Source organism: Microcaecilia unicolor, chromosome 13 (assembly GCF_901765095.1).
Source record: "Microcaecilia unicolor chromosome 13, aMicUni1.1, whole genome shotgun sequence".
NCBI lineage: Eukaryota > Metazoa > Chordata > Amphibia > Gymnophiona > Siphonopidae > Microcaecilia > Microcaecilia unicolor.
This window is the reverse complement of record NC_044043.1, coordinates 2649797-2667355: the sequence shown is the minus strand read 5'-3', so window position 1 is coordinate 2667355 and position 17559 is coordinate 2649797. Positions and strand designations below refer to the sequence as shown.

The following is a 17559-nucleotide window of genomic DNA, read 5'->3' as shown; positions in this document are numbered from 1 at the left end:
AAATATCTTTATTGAAAAAATGTGCCTTTAACCATTCTCAACTGTACCAAACTAACATATCTCAATTACAATCCTTTACTGCCAGCAAATTGTGGTAATGGTCTAACCTCCCCTTATCTTTGTTAGGGTGCATCAATCTTTTCTCTATGGTCATCTTCCCCAAATGGTTATATTATTTGCAAGCCCTTCCTCTTTACCTTAACTTCAAAAGATTTGAAATCTCTCAATAGTCTAGTTTCTTGCTTTTGTTGGGGAGTGGGCGGGTAACAAGCCGAAGGTCAAATTTCAATTCATGGTGGGTAATTGGTGGAGGGGGGTTTGGGCCTGACAGATTTTAAGTTATACAATATGGCTTGTGTGTTGCGACATTTATGTGATTCTCTTACCCAAGGGAATACTTTCCCCAGTGCCCATGGAATCTGCCCTTTGCTTTCCATTACATCCCCTCTATGTATTGCATGCTAGGGCCTCCATTTTACCGACTGATCTGTGAACGAATGTGTTAAACTAATTCGAGCAGTGTGGCAACATCTTGCTCAGTTGTGGAAGTTTAATTCTTATCGTAATGGTTTGTTGCCTGTCCAGGGCAACTTGGATTTTTCTCCAGGTACTGCTAATCAGGTGTTGTTGCAATGGGTGAGCCATGGCTTTAGTCAGCTGTATCACTTTCTCTCCCCGACAGGCTCCCTTCACTCCGCAGCTGCTTTATTTCCTGATGAGCAAGGACTTTGCAACCCTTACTCATTATATTGCTTCTTTGGATTGTTCGCATCTTCGCATTGATCTGGCCTCTAGATTCCAGGAGTTTTTTGATGTTTCAGTTTCTTTACTGCATAAATGGTTACTTACGTGTCCTCATCGAGATCTGGGGGACCTGGCTACTCGCTGGTTGGCAGATTTGCGTTCCTCAGTTAGTTCCCAGGACCTTCTACGATGTATCCGTCAGGTTCTGGTGTGGGTGTGTAGTGCAGTACTTCGGGAGTGCCAATATCAGGTAGTATTTTGGGCTTACATTTCACAATCTAGACTATATGCCATGGACTATAGTGATACTTCTCTTTGCCTTAAATGTGGGGAACTTCCTAATATGTTTTCTCATGCCTTTTGGTAGTGCAGACTGGTCAAGTCCTTTTGGAGAGCTTTGATCTGCTATTTGGAGCATATTATAGTATCTACTTATTATACTACTATCATGTTTTTCTTTTTCATTATCATGTTACCCAAGATCCTTCTGTAACACTAAATGTCTATTTTCTAATATATTTCCACCGCTCATGATGTATTGTAAGCCACATTGAGCCTGCAAAGAGGTGGGAAAATGTGGGATAAAAATGCAATAAATAAATAAATATTCCATTTCTTCTGAGCAGTGCCCTGTTGGGCCAGGTTTCTTCCTTGGGTGTACAGGTTAAACCTCAGGTAACTTGGGTGGTTAAGGCTTGTATGGTGGGGAAGAAGTGTATTTTCCATAATTGGACTAAGTCTACAGCCCCTCAATACTGGCATTGGAGGAACAGACTTCATGAGTTGCTTTTGATGGAGCTTCAAGCCATGCAATTAACTTTTATGCAGTCTGGGGGGACAGTATATCCATTCTCTGTCTCTCGTGCTCGAAGTCACACTTTAAATCAACTGGGTGCTCTGATTGGTGTTCCAGTGTGAAACTCCCCCCGCCCCCCACACACACTTTTCTTTCTCCTGTTGTTTAATAGACTTTCTTGCATTGTGTTTACCTTGCATTTTCTTTGGTGGGGGGCTATAAGAGTTCAGACCCTCTGTGTTGTCTGTTTTAGTTTAGTATGAGTAAGTAAAGAATATGTGGGGCGGTGACCTTTTGGGTATTTGGACGATTCATTACAGCTTTGTTAATTTTTTTCACTAGGTTGGCAGCAGGTAAGGAGTAGGGAGGGTGTCTGGTTTTCTATGGGCGAAAATTTTGATGATGAGATGATTCCTGCTCTTAGGTTTGGATAGTCATGTTCTTACCAGGCTTCGGTCTGTGAATGCCATTTTTTTTTGTATTGCATCTCTTTATTTGTTTGACCTGACATCAATAAAAAAAAATAGCCGATTCTTAAAATGAGTGCAAGGAAGATATTATACGTACAATACAATTGAAAGGTTAGCACAGGAAGCAATTGATTAAATTGGATACAGAAACTACAGAGTGACATTATATAGAAATGAAGCAGAAAAGTTAGTTTTCTGTTGACAACAATTTTTTTGAAGAGATTTGCAGACCTGTTTATATTGATGTTTAATTGATTTTGGTAATACTATCATTTCGTGCCTAGGTATGTAAAGTCCATTGATAGAAGGTGCAGCGAAGGGCGACTAAAATGATAGCGGGGATGGGACGACTTTCCTATGATGAAAGACTAAGGAGGCTAGGGCTATTCAGCTTGGAGAAGAGACGGCTGAGGGGAGACATGATAGAGGTATATAAAATAATGAGTGGAGTGGAACTGGTGGATGTGAAGCGTCTGTTCACGCTTTCCAAAAATACTAGGACTAGGGGGCATGCGATTAAACTACAGTGTAGTAAATTTAAAACAAATCGGAGAAAATATTTCTTCACCCAACGTGTAATTAAACTCTGGAATTCATTGCCGGAAAATGTGGTGAAGGCGGTTAGCTTAGCAGAATTTTAAAAGGGGTTGGACGGTTTCCTAAAGGACAAGTCCATAAACTGCTACTAAACGGACTTGGAAAAATCCAAAATCCCAGGGATAACATGTATAGAATGTTTGTTCCCTATGAAGAAAGACTAAGGAGGCTAGGGCTATTCAGCTTGGAGAAGAGACGGCTGAGGGGAGACATGATAGAGGTATATAAAATAATGAGTGGAGTGGAACAGGTGGATGTGAAGCGTCTGTTCACGCTTTCCAAAAATACTAGGACTAGGGGGCATGCGATTAAACTACAGTGTAGTAAATTTAAAACAAATCGGAGAAAATGTTTCTTCACCCAACGTGTAATTAAACTCTGGAATTCGTTGCCGGAGAAAGTGGTGAAGGCGGTTAGCTTAGCAGAGTTTTAAAAGGGGTTGGACGGTTTCCTAAAGGACAAGTCCATAAACTGCTACTAAATGGACTTGGGAAAAATCCACAATTCCAGGAATAACATGTATAGAATGTTTGTACGTTTGGGAAAAGGTGCAGCGAAGGGCGACAAATGATAGCGGGGATGGGACGACTTCCCTATGAAGAAAGACTAAGGAGGCTAGGGCTATACAGCTTGGAGAAGAGACGGCTGAGGGGAGACATGATAGAGGTATATAAAATAATGAGTGGAGTGGAACAGGTGGATGTGAAGCGTCTGTTCACGCTTTCCAAAAATACTAGGACTAGGGGGCATTCGATGAAACTACAGTGTAGTAAATTTAAAACAAATCGGAGAAAATTTTTTCTTCACCCAACGTGTAATTAAACTCTGGAATTCGTTGCCGGAGAAAGTGGTGAAGGCGGTTAGCTTAGCAGAGTTTAAAAAGGGGTTAGACGGTTTCCTAAAGGACAAGTCCATAAACTGCTACTAAATGGACTTGGGAAAAATCCACAATTCCAGGAATAACATATATAGAATGTTTGTACGTTTGGGAAAAGGTGCAGCGAAGGGCGACAAATGATAGCGGGGATGGGACGACTTCCCTATGAAGAAAGACTAAGGAGGCTAGGGCTATTCAGCTTGGAGAAGAGACGGCTGAGGGGAGACATGATAGAGGTATATAAAATAATGAGTAGAGTGGAACAGGTGGATGTGAAGCGTCTGTTCACGCTTTCCAAAAATACTAGGACTAGGGGGCATGCGATGAAACTACAGTGTAGTAAATTTAAAACAAATCGGAGAAACTTTTTCTTCACCCAACGTGTAATTAAACTCTGGAATTCGTTGCCGGAGAAAGTGGTGAAGGCGGTTAGCTTAGCAGAGTTTAAAAAGGGGTTGGACGGTTTCCTAAAGGACAAGTCCATAAACCGCTACTAAACGGACTTGGAAAAATCCAAAATCCCAGGAATAACATGTATAGAATGTTTGTTCCCTATGAAGAAAGACTAAGGAGGCTGGGGCTATTCAGCTTGGAGAAGAGACGGCTGAGGGGAGACATGATAGAGGTATATAAAATAATGAGTGGAGTGGAACAGGTGGATGTGAAGCGTCTGTTCACGCTTTCCAAAAATACTAGGACTAGGGGGCATGCGATTAAACTACAGTGTAGTAAATTTAAAACAAATCGGAGAAAATTTTTTCTTCACCCAACGTGTAATTAAACTCTGGAATTCATTGCCGGAAAATGTGGTGAAGGCGGTTAGCTTAGCAGAGTTTAAAAAGGGGTTGGACGGTTTCCTAAAGGACAAGTCCATAAACCGCTACTAAACGGACTTGGAAAACTCCAAAATTCCAGGAATAACATGTATAGAATGTTTGTTCCCTATGAAGAAAGACTAAGGAGGCTGGGGCTATTCAGCTTGGAGAAGAGACGGCTGAGGGGAGACATGATAGAGGTATATAAAATAATGAGTGGAGTGGAACAGGTGGATGTGAAGCGTCTGTTCACGCTTTCCAAAAATACTAGGACTAGGGGGCATGCGATTAAACTACAGTGTAGTAAATTTAAAACAAATCGGAGAAAATTTTTTCTTCACCCAACGTGTAATTAAACTCTGGAATTCATTGCCGGAAAATGTGGTGAAGGCGGTTAGCTTAGCAGAGTTTAAAAAGGGGTTGGACGGTTTCCTAAAGGACAAGTCCATAAACCGCTACTAAACGGACTTGGAAAACTCCAAAATTCCAGGAATAACATGTATAGAATGTTTGTTCCCTATGAAGAAAGACTAAGGAGGCTGGGGCTATTCAGCTTGGAGAAGAGACGGCTGAGGGGAGACATGATAGAGGTATATAAAATAATGAGTGGAGTGGAACAGGTGGATGTGAAGCGTCTGTTCACGCTTTCCAAAAATACTAGGACTAGGGGGCATGCGATTAAACTACAGTGTAGTAAATTTAAAACAAATCGGAGAAAAATTTTCTTCACCCAACGTGTAATTAAACTCTGGAATTCATTGCCGGAAAATGTGGTGAAGGCGGTTAGCTTAGCAGAGTTTAAAAAGGGGTTGGACGGTTTCCTAAAGGACAAGTCCATAAACCGCTACTAAACGGACTTGGAAAAATCCAAATTTCCAGGAATAACATGTATAGAATGTTTGTACGTTTGGGAAGCTTGCCAGGTGCCCTTGGCCTGGATTGGCCGCTGTCGTGGACAAGATGCTGGGCTCGATGGACCCTTGGTCTTTTCCCAGTATGGCATTACTTATGTACTTATGAGCAGATTTATTAAACAATCTTTCTGTAATTGGAGAAATGTAGTGTAAGATAATCTGTTGCTTCACAGACTGTGTTACACAAGAGAAGTTCTATGAGTGGCTGCAGGTAATTAGGGGCCATTCCATAAATTATTAAACAAATAAAAGCACAGTCTATAGCTTTTAAGGGTAACTGATGAAGTCTAATTAGCAGAGGGGTTTCACTGTCAAAGCGCGACAAATTGTGAATAAGGTGGGCTGCTGTGTTTTGAAAAGTTTGAAGTGCTGTGAGGACTTCCAGAGCAGGTCAGGTCTTCATTAGTAAGTTAATTGTTCGTAAATTGTTTTTAAACTTGGGAAATGTAGACTTAGCGTTAATTAGGTTATCTCGGTGTATTTAGTTTTAAGTTACTCTGCTTATTTAGCAAAGGCAGTTTTCTTTGTTTAGCATTTAAAGTCTCTATTACAGTTCCATAGGCAGTTAAGAATTCATTTAATTTCTCCACTACAGCTTTGTCTTCCCTGATCGCCCCTTTAACACCGTCCAGTGGCCCTACCGATTCTTTAGCCAGCTTTCTGCTTTTAATATACCTAAAAAAAGTTTTGCTATGTGTTTTTGCTTCTAATGCTAACTTTTTTTCATAGTCCTTCTTAGCCCTCCTTATCTCCTTTTTGCATTTGCCTTGACATTCCTTATGCTTTATCTTATTGTCTTCCGTCGGTTCCCTTCTCCATTTTCTGAAGGATTGTTTTTTGGCTCTAACAACTTCCTTTACCTTACTGTTTAGCCTCGCCAGCTGATGTGTGGTCTTTTTTCTTCTTTTTCTAATACGCGGAATATATTTGTCCTGTACTTCTAGGATGGTGTTTTTGAACAGCATCCACGCCTGATTCAAGTTTTTTACCCTTTCAGCCGCTCCCTTCAGTCTTTTTTTTCACCGTAGCAAATATAAATTATTTACTAACTCAATAATACTAAGATGCAGACAGCAGTCCAGCAGTGAGAAGGGTGCAATCCAGTCTTTTGCATTGAGTGCATTATCTCCCTTTTGGCAAGAGGTTATATATGTGTGTCCAATACAAAGAGCTCTTGAGGCTAGAGTAGCAGACTTGGCGGAGCTGAGGGAGACAGAGAGGTACATAGAGGGAGGCCTACAGGGATGTTGTAGAGAAGTCCCACCTCCAGCCTGGCAGCCCCTGTGCTGCCTTGGAGGAGGGAGAACTCCTAAAAGGAGAGCATCATTCTGGTGAAAGTAGTAAGTACTCAGGCAGCCAAGACCTGCCCACCAGGGGATACAATATCCTCTCGCATCGAGGATATGTCTCCAAGAACTTCTGCCCATTCAGGAAGGGATAGGACAGGTGATTCAATCATTAGGCATGTAGGTAGCTGGTGGGTGTGAGGATCGCCTGGTCACTTGCCTGTTACAAAGATGGCAGACCTCACGTGTCACCTAAATAGGATTTTAGATAGTGCTGAGGAGGAGCCAGCTGTCTTGGTACATGTGGGTTCCAATAACATAGGAAAATGTGAGAGGGAGGTTCTAGAAGTCAAATTTAGGCTCATAGGCAGAAAACAGAAGTGCAGATCCTCCAGGGTAGCATTTTCAGAAATGCTCTCCATTCGACATGCAGGACCCGAGATGCAGGCAGAGATCCAAAGTCTCAATGCATGGTTGACACAATGGTGCAGGGATGAGGGATTTAGATTTGTTTGGAACTGGGCAACATTTTGGGAAAGGGGGAGCCTGTACTGAAAGGATGGACTCCATCTTTTCCGGGATGGAACCAGACTACTGTTGCTACCTTTTAAAAAGGAGATAGAGCAGCTATTAAACTAAAATGGAGGGAAAGCCGACAGTCACCCAGGTGTTCATGGTTCAGTGTGGAGTATCCTTGAAGGATACTATTGAAACATGATCTTTAGAGAGTTTTCAATAATTTTTATTTATTTGCATTTGTATCCCACATTTTCTCACCTATTTGCGGGCTCAGTGTGGCTTACAATACTTTGAGAATGATGGAAGTACAATTGGTTACAGTACGATTATGGATTACATTATGATGAGTTATAGAAGACAGAGTAAATACAGGATATCATTTGGGAATAGATCATCAGAAGATAACAGTGGTGAGTTGAGAGGGGGACAAACAAAATCGAGGGAACATAAAGGTCTAACTTCAGGATAGAGTGTTTTGGTGTGTATCTATTAGTTCGTATGGACTTCCTGTGTTTTGATCCTTGCCGTAGATTTTCTCAAAGAGAGAGGTTTTCAGTAGTTTGCGGAAGTCGGTCAGTTTATAGATCGTTTTCAGATTGCGTGGTAGTGTATTCCAGACTTGTGGTGAAAGAAAGCCAGGAGCGTGTAAAGGATGCAATTTATTCCCGTCAACTTCAAAGGAAAAAAACACAATTTGAAGTGTCTATATACAAATGCTAGAAGCCTAAAAAATAAGATGGGAGAGTTAGAATATATTGCACTAAATGATGAGGTAGATATAATAGGCATCTCATAAAATCCTGAGAGTTGTAGAATGAGTAGAAGTGAATCTATTTTTTACTTTTCAAAAAGTACAAAGACTAGGAGACACTCAAAGAAGGTACACGGTACTACTTTTAAAACGAAGAGGAGAAAATATTTTTCCACTCAATGGTTAAGCTCTGGAACTCATTTCCAGAGGATGTGACATAAGTGGTTAGTGTATCTGGATTTAAAAATGGTTTGGACAAGTTCCTGGAGGATAAGTCCATAGACTGCTATTGAGATAGACATGGAGGAAGACAATTTGTCCCTGGGTTCAGTAGCGTGGAATGTTGCTAATGGATTGGCCACTGCTGAAGCAGGATACTGGACTAGATGAACCATTGGTCTGACCCAGTATGGCTATTCTTATGTTCACCCAAAGGTTAGGCGCATCAATGCTGAGTTACACTAGTATTCCATAATGACACCTGGGTTCCCAGATAGTGTGCCCAAACATGGTGGGCCAATGGACTATTGAATGAAGTCTGGACATATTTATGTTTGTTTAATAAAACTTGATATACTGCACATTCCAAAGTAGAAGGATCTATGCAGTGGACGATAAAACTAACATTTAATAAAAGAGTAAAGAATGCCATTAAACAGGGTAACAACATTCATCCAAGAGAGAGAGTAATATATCAATTACTGTAGTCCAGGATCTGATTCACTGCTGCTAAGAACCTTAACAAAAAGCCTGTTGATAATGAGTTTTAAGAGGGGCCTTAAATTTGGGAAAAAATTATTCACTACAAACATGACCAGGAAGGTTGTTCCAAAAGTTTGGGAGCAAGGTAAAAAAAAAAAAAAAGCAGATTGACATGTAGATTTATAGTGAGTTTGCCTAGGGTTAGGAAAGACTAACCAGTTAACACCAAGCGAACAGAAGTTACTTGATGGTGTGTGATTGTAAGAGCCAAAAGATAAGAAGAGTCCCCAGTATAGTAAGCTTTGTGAACGAGTGTAAGAATTTTGAAGGAAACATGATATTTAATAGGGAACCAGTGTAAGCAGGAAATTTACAGGGTCACATGGTCAAACCTCTTTTGTAAGTCACCTTTTTATACCCATTTTAATAAGTTTGGTTGAGCCAATTGGCTTCTCCACGGCTCTTCTTTTTGTTCACGTGGGCGATACTCAAAGTAGGAGTCCTTTATTCACATCCACAGACTCAACGCAGGTCTGTGTTTTGGTCAAAGGGCCTACCTCAGGAGTCTCTTATCGGATGTAACAGAAGTGTATAATGTTTCTGTATGTGTGAGAGATTGTCCAGATGTGTGTTGATAAAACTACTAATAATTAATTATAGACTACAGAAATATTATACACTACAGTTATATCTGATAAGGGACTCCTGAGGCAGGCCCTTTGGCCAAAACACGGGATGTGAATAAAGGACTCTTACTTTGAGCATCATCCATGTGATCTTTGTCTCCTTCGCTGTGGGGTTGTGTGCTGTTGCTGTTTGCGAAGGATTTCTTCTGTTTTGGTCAGTCTTCATTTTGTTCACCAGATACTGTTATTGAGGCACCTACACGGAGGCTCCCTGTTATAGAAATACCTCCTAACTCTTTACAGAGCTCTTTAACAATTAACATGTGTTAATACCCGTGTTAAGCATCTGACAGAGTTTAGTAAATAGTTTTCTACATCCACCACATTCTTTGGTTGCCTTCAGTGACAACCTAGTCATATTTTAGAGATTTGAGTTCTTTTTGTCTGATCATTACCTTAATACTGGAGATCTGAAGCTGAGGGTTATTTCTTTGAACAGGTTTTAAAGGAGAGAAAGATCACTGGAGAAGTGGGAGAACTATATGTGTAAAGACCCACGAAAGTGGCAAGAGAGAAATTGAAATGTTTGACTCGGCAATCTTGCTGATTCGAAATCCCTACAATGCACTGATTGCAGAATTCAATAGGAAGTGTGCTGGACACCTGGGATACGCCACAGAGCGGAACTGGAAGAGTAAAGGTAATTATGAAAGATTTGTGAGTATTTTTTGCCTCATTGCATGATTATAGAACATATTTTTTCCTATGGCGTGTAAGTACATTTCCACACAAAACATGGTTGTTTTCGTTTAACTAACAAAAGGTGTTTTTGAAACACGCACATTTTGGTGGGGTTTTAATGCATTTAAGTAATAAAATCTTCCCATCTGAAATATTAAAAAAAACAGGAAATTCTAATTGAAATAAATGCTTTAGCTAGCACTAACTGGGTCCCCACAGGATATTCAGGGGTATATAACTAGGTAGTTCTGCTGAATATCCTATCTCGTTCTGATCACTGCAGCCAAGAGTTATTCAGCAAAAAAGCTGCACTAAGCTAACCAGGTTAGCTATTCAGGTATGAGCTCTGAATATTGGCAATGCTTGAATAACTCCAGGCAGGCTGCTGAGTTCACAACTAATTCAGTATTGGAACTGAATGTCTATGTTTAATGCAGCTGGCAGAGGCCAGCATGGAAAGAAACACCAGCAGCTGGATGCTGCTCCCTTTCTTTTCTATTCGATCCCAAAACGCGACACCTTTAATATCGAGAGCGATCACTAGTATGCAACTCCTCTGTGCTTTCTTCTGAAGAAGAAATAGGGAGGGTAGTTTTCAAAGTGATCAATGAACTATAACAACATAGCTGATGACGTGACAGCACTCTACAATGCAGCTACTACCACCCCTGCCGCCGCCACCCCCCTGAGGCCGCTGCGCCGCAGTCCCCAGTCTCCACCCGCCCACCCCCAGCCCCCCTCTGTCCGCCACCGGGCCCCCTGCATTCAAATCACAGCGCCTCACCTCCGTGTGAAAGCGCAGCAGCAGATCGCCTCCCTTCGGGCCTTCCCTCCCTGTGACCCGCCCTCACGGAAACAGGAAGTTACATCAGACGAGGGTGGGACACAGGGAGGGAAGGCTCGGAGGGAGGCGATCTTCCGCTGCGCTTTCACATGGAGGTGAGGCGCTGTGATTTGAATGTAGGGGGCCCGGTGGCGGACGGAGGGGGGCTGTCGACGGAACAGAGGGTGGGCGGGTGATACCAGGGACTGCGGCACAGGGCCCCCCTTGGAGGCCTGGGCCCGGTCCCCCCTGCCCCCCTTTCGGCGGCCCTGAATGCAAAAGGGGGCATGGAATGGTTAGAGAATGGTTGGGGACTTTGCCTTAACCATTAGCGTATAAGTACTTTAGCATGTATTAACTTTCATGCAGCAGATCACGTGGCTCAGTTAACGTCACATGAATAGGTGTAGCTAAATGCACCATGTTATCTGTTATTCAGTTAATGCACCATAATAATACTTCTTCTGTGTTAACTGAAGGGGAAACCACTGTGGATGTCTCCAACAGTTACTGCAAAAGTCTTTCAGTGACTGCACTTTAATTCTGGCAATCAACATGCAGTAACAACCAGTGGCGTAGCTACATGGGGCCATGGGGGCCTGGGCCCCCGTAGATTTGGTCCTGGATCCCCCTGCCGATGACCCGCCCAACCCCCCCCCCCCCCCCCCCCCGCCATCAACCCGCCGTCGCCTGCCTTTGCTGGCGGGGGACCCCAACCCCCGCCAGCTGAGGTCCTCTTCTCGCAAAAGGCTTCTTTCTGTTTCTGATGACCTGGGTCGGCAGCAGGGGTGGGGGCAATGGCGGGAGGGGGGTCGGCGCCGCCGGGGGGGGGGGGCTAAAATGTGCCCCCTCACCTCAGGCTCTGGACCCCCTCCCGCCGAAGTCTGGTTCCTCCCCCGATATTCAAAGGCATCTAACTCACAAGGATCAGCACCTGGTCAGTCAAATGCCCACTAACCGGCCATGTACCGCTGAATACTACCGCTTTGGGCCAGATTCTATATATGGTGCCTAAGCTTATTCTCTATAAGATTTACATGCAGTCTATAGAATACACTTAGTCTATATCATCGTGCCTAAATCTGCATGTGCCCATTTACACCAATGAAAACCTGGCGTAGATTTAGGCAGACTGGGCCATATTCTATAACTATGTGCGTAAATTTTGGAATGCCCACGAAACACCCATAAACACGCCCCTTTTGAACTGTGCGCATTTATTTTGAACGGCACGCTTCACCCTATAGGCACAGTTCATTATAGAATGCGCTTATCGACTTGTGCGCATAACTTGAAATTGTCGATTAGTGCTCATTATGAAGTGCTGTTAAAACGCTGATTGTCTTGTTGAGCCAATTAAGTTACGCTCGTAGTCTTAGAATGCAACTGGATTTTGGGGCGCAAATCTAGGCGCCATATGTAGGATCTGGCCCTTAGCGGCTAACAGCTGGTTATGTCAGATGCTATAACCGGCAATCCGCTGATTTTTAAAGTCTGACCGGCCAAGTTTGGCAGCTGTATCTGGCCGTGTGCAACCCTGGTATATCTTAGTTTGAGTGGGACTAGGGTGGAACCAAATCCTGTTTTGCAAATGGAATGCACGTCTGTAATTAGAGACCAATGTTGGGATTTACAGCTGCTCCTGGGTACACATAGGTTCTATACAGTGTGCTCATTTCGGGCAGCACTTCATATGAGGGAGTAAGGGAGGTGCCGCCCCATAATCCCTCAGTCTTTTTCCCCTCAAAATTGATCAATCAGAAAGATTATGGCCTCTGTACTTAATTAGGAGCATTTAAAAGTGTAGGTTTCCAAAATAGCAAACACACACACTAACAGGAGAATTCTACCTATGACACCAAATGTTAGTGGAGGAGTGGCCTAGTGGTTAGAGCACTGGTCTTGCAATCCAGAGGTGGCCGGTTCAAATCCCACAGCTGCTCCTTGTGATCTTGGGCAAGTCACTTAACCCTCCATTGCTTCAGGTACAAACTTAGATTGTGAGCCCTCCTTGGACAGAGAACTAACCAGCGTACCTCAATGTAACTGACCTTGAGCTACTACTGAAAAAGGTGTGAGCAAAATCTAAATAAATCCTTTGGGACAGAAAAGTGTTCTAACAGATGCAAGGCACTCAAACGGGACAGAAATGGCAGATCTATGCGAAAACACACTTACGCGCCCCTTTATAGAATAGCAGATGTTTCTGTGCAGATCAGAAAAGGGGGTGTGGCCAAGGGAGGGGCATGGGCAGGTCAGGGGCGTTCCCTTAAAATGCGCATAGGGTTATAGAATAGTGCAGATCCACGCCCAGTTTGCACACTGAGATATACACCTGGTTTCAGTTGGAGTAACTCCTCATGCCCTACGTTGAGCGTGGATCCCAGGTCTATGCACTATTCTATAAAGGGCACCAATCCTGGAACCATCGGGTGGTAATTTTTTTGGCACCAAATTTTGAGCGTCATTTAGGGGTCCTTTTACTACTACTACTACTACTACTACTACTTAGCATTTCTATAGCGCTGCCAGGGTTACGCAGCGCTGTACAAGTTTAAACATGGGGAAGGACAGTCCCTGCTCAAGAGAGCTTACAATCTAAAGGCACGTAGGTGCCTACACACATCCAATGTGCTCCAAATTGGAACTACCGCCCAGCTACCGCATTCACCGAGCAGTAATTCCATTTTTGACGCTCACCCAAAACACGCGATAGAAAATCTTTTCTATTTTCTACCGCATGACACTTACCCAGCGGTAATCAGCAGTTTACGTGTGCTTGACACCTTGCCGCTAAGTCAGTGGGTGGCGGTAAAGTCTCAGGTCGAACATGGACACGTGCTGGTTTTAATTTTGCTGCATGTCCATTTTCAGCCACAAAAAAAAAAGCCTTTTTTTCGAGGCGCACTGAAAAATTGACCTGTGTGCATCCAAACCATGCGCCTACACTTTTCAGCGCACCTTAGTAGAAGGGCCCCTGACTGAATCCAACTCTGTGTCGACATGTACACCTCTATTCTGACATACGCTTTTATGTGTGCACGTGCAGGCACTGGGACATGCAAGTTGCTACATTGCTTCCGTTGATATTGTAGATGTTGGCAGATGTAAAATGGAATGTGGAAGAATAGCCTACTGCTCAGAGCACAAGGCTTGACATCTAGGGGTCCCCAGTTCAAATCCTGCAGCTCTTCCTTGTGATCTCAGGCATCAGCTACAATTACATTGTGAGGCCCCCAGGGACATAGAAGTACCTAGTGTATTATTGTTATTTGTTACATTTCTATCTCACATTTTCCCACCTTTTGCAGGCTCAATGCGGCTTACGTATAACCGTTAACAGCGTTAGCCAGTTACGGTTTGAACAAATACATTGAGAATACACAGTGATATTGTGGTATAATGAGGTATATGTATGGTAGGAAACAGTTGGGGGGAACTTAGAGAGGGAAAGGGGGAAGAAGAGTCAGGTAATGTCCGTTACGGTATCTGAATGTAACTGACCTTGAGCTACTACTGAAAAGGTGGGATCAAATTCAAATAAGACATTCAAATTTCTACATTCTGTCCAAAGTCAAGCTGTAAATATTCATCTCCATGTGTGTTATTTTCTGTCTAAAAATTGTCCACCGATAAAAGCAACTGCTTATGTTCAATTACCTGTGGCAAACTTCGTAGCTAAAGTGCCTGTGCAGTTAATTGATTGGAAAATTGGAGCAAAACCTGCAGACCTTTTGAAAATTACTCCCAGAATGAACTTTGTATATTAACTGGCTTGCATTAATTTCCAAATTTTGAGTGAGCTTTGGCTGTGTTTGTGCTAGAGTTTGCTTTGAAATTCCCACCTTTTGTTCAATAAGTTATTAGCAGAGAATTGTGTACCAGAAGAGGGAAATATTTCAACTGGCAACTCCTTTGCAATGATTGAAGAGGATGTGTTTTGCTTTGTACTGGTGAAGAAAGTTTGTAGCTGCTTCTCATTCCCTACCACTTTCCAATGAAAACAAATAGTAGACATAGGCTTTCTTAAGATGCCATTATTAATAACATAGTAGATGACGGCAGAAAAAGACCTGCACGGTCCATCCAGTCTGCCCAAGAAATGTGCCACTTTTTTGTGTATACCTTACCTTGATTTGTACCTGTCTTTTTCAGGGCACAGACCGTATAAGTCTGCCCAGCACTATCCCCGCCTCCCAACCACCAGCCCCGCCTCCCACTACCGGCTCTGTATCCAATCTCAGCTAAGCTCCCGAGGATCCATTTCTTCTGAACAGGATTCCTTTATGTTTATCCCACGCATGTTACAAGTCACACATAGAGATACTGAAGAAGCAAGATGCATTCTGTGGAAAAAATAAGGAGGGGAAGGAATTTTAGATTTAGCTATGCCTTTTTCTGTAGCTCACTGCCAATTGCATTCAGGTAGTTTCCTGTTTCTGGAGCACTTAACAATCCTAAGAGCCTGATATTCAGCCCACAGAAGTAAGCAAGTTTTGAATCTGGTTTCCCTGTTTCTTTGCCCATGGCTCTAACAATTAGACTTTTCCTTCTCTCTAGATAGAGAAAGGAGAATCCAAGAAAAACAGCCAAATATCTAGAGGCTTCAGTAAAGGGAAAGGGAAATGGGACTTGATATACTGCATTTCTGTGGTATTTTGCAACTACATTCAAAGCGGTTACATATATAGAGGTACTTATTTTGTACCTGGGGCAATGGAGGGTTAAGTGACTTGCCCAGAGTCACAAGGAGCTGCAGTAGGAATTGAACTCAGTTCCCCAGGATCAAAGTCCACTGCACTAACCACTAGGCTACTCCTCCACTAGCAACATTCCATGTAGAAGCCTGCCCTTGCAGATCAGCGATGCGGCCGCGCAGGCTTCTGTTTCTGTGAGTCTGACGTCCTGTACGTGCACTTAAGCATGGAGAGGTACATTTTGCAGACATTGAGAAGCTCAAGCATCACAGGGCCACCATATAAAGCTGAAGATTCAGAGGCTCAAAGGGAATGTGATAAAATAATTTACCACTGAGCTAGTGGTAGATACTCAAAACACCTCAAGAAAATGTTATAGTGGTAGAATTCATGCATGCATGAGAAGACACAAAAGAACCTCAGTGGCACGACAAAGGAGAGATAACACCACAGATGAATAGAATCTGTGGCAGCACAGCAGAGAGGTACAAAGGGACAGACTGGGTGAACGAAGGGGTCCTTATATGCTATTTCCTAGAACTATGCGTTTCACCATCCTTAATATTTTTAGTCACTCCGGATTGTTTGTAGTCTCGTGCTTGATCTTTTCTGTTTCTTTCTTTCTTTCCTTTTTGTAACAGACTGGCCAGAGTTTGTAAACAGCTATGCATCCTGGTGGGCCTCTCATGTTTTAGACTGGCTAAAATATGGCAAATGCCTTCTTATTGTTCACTACGAAGACCTCAAGAAGAACCTTCTTCAAAAACTGAAAGAAATGGTAGAATTTCTAAACATGACTGTGGTAGAGGACCGGCTACTGTGTGTAGAAAACAATAAAGATGGTAACTTCAAACGTTCAGGTGCCAGACACAAAGAGTTTGAGCCCTTCACCCAAGAAATGAAAGATCTAATCAATGCATACATACAAACAGTGGACGAAGCTCTTAGGAGAAGAAACTTTTCCGGACTGCCAAACGAATATTTGCCAAGATGATACTAACAAACTGTATTGCTGTGTGTTCTAAAAGTAGACTTTTTAAGCATGGAGAGCGAAATGCACATTGAGTTGTTCAGGGAATGCAAATTCTTTCACTCTTCAGTGTTCTTTGTGAGCACTGCACTTCAAAAGAGAAGCAATGAAGGATGGAAATTGGGTTATAAACCAAGGCTAAAGCTATTAATGGGCAGCCGTGCGTTTCCTTCCTTACATAAATGGATAACATTTTAATGCCTACACATTGCTAACATTGTGAAGAGTTTCCTTTTGCAGCCTTGCTGCCTACTGGCAATACCTGCCAAGGATAGGTTTTGAGATTTGGCTCTTTTGTTATGGGAAACTCAACGGTCACATGTGAAATCTGGGACCTATGTAAGCCGAGATATTTCTGGTTATCTTTCAGATCGTACAATTTGGGGGAAGGGAAGTGAGGAGGAAGCCCTGGAAAAAGGGAATATTTTTTTTGGCTTTCTGCTCATCAGTTATTTGAACTGAATCCTTCTTTCCTACCAACTAAAGGGAGTTCATCTACCTTTTCCAAGTTTTTTGGCAATGATAAAGCTCTTTAGTGAATCTTGGCTTTAGTGATCATTCACCAATTGATCATTCACATATTTTGGTAGGGTTGATTGTATTTTATTGTCTATAAATTATAGAATACATCTTTCCATTAGGGACAACTGATAGTTGAAGGGCCCTGGTATGCTTGTAACTTTAGAGGACATAAGAGGTGTATTTTCAAAGCACTTAGACTTACAGTAGGTTGCTATGTAACTTTGTAAGTCTTAATACTCTGAAAATGAGCTCCCTGGTGTGCTTAGATTCTTGGGATATCAGAATGTCACAGTAATCCTGAGCACTTCAAACCTATTTAACATACTTTTAGTTGCCTAAGTGAGATCTATTAATATGAGAAACATGAAGATTGCAGTATACCAAAACCTGAATTTTGGTATCTATTATATTTGGTAATCTTCTCATTGTCAAGAAGAGTAGCTGATTTTCCTATGGATAAACTTTTCCAGTTTAGAACACCAGTAGCACATGGTAATATTTCTGTTACAAAATTGGTATGCATATTGGTAGAACCTTGTTTTCCAGCGTAGTCCTGGAAGCAAACGTATGTGTGCATAACAGTAACATAAGCACACATGGGATAGATTAGTCTACACTGAGTCATCAATGTATGCAAATAAAGCTCATG

At 42.5% G+C, this 17559-nt stretch overlaps 1 protein-coding gene across 1 annotated transcript in view; it reads left to right on the top strand.

Annotated features, from left to right (window-relative positions):
* Positions 1-16905, top strand: part of WSCD1 (WSC domain containing 1) — a 162690-nt gene extending 145785 nt beyond the window's left edge. The window contains exons 7-8 of the mRNA XM_030186179.1: positions 9597-9797; positions 16000-16905. Of these exons, the coding sequence (XP_030042039.1) occupies positions 9597-9797; positions 16000-16352 (554 nt within the window). The 3' untranslated portion in view covers positions 16353-16905. The remainder of the gene's footprint in view (positions 1-9596; positions 9798-15999) is intronic.
* Positions 16906-17559: the final 654 nt, after the last annotated feature.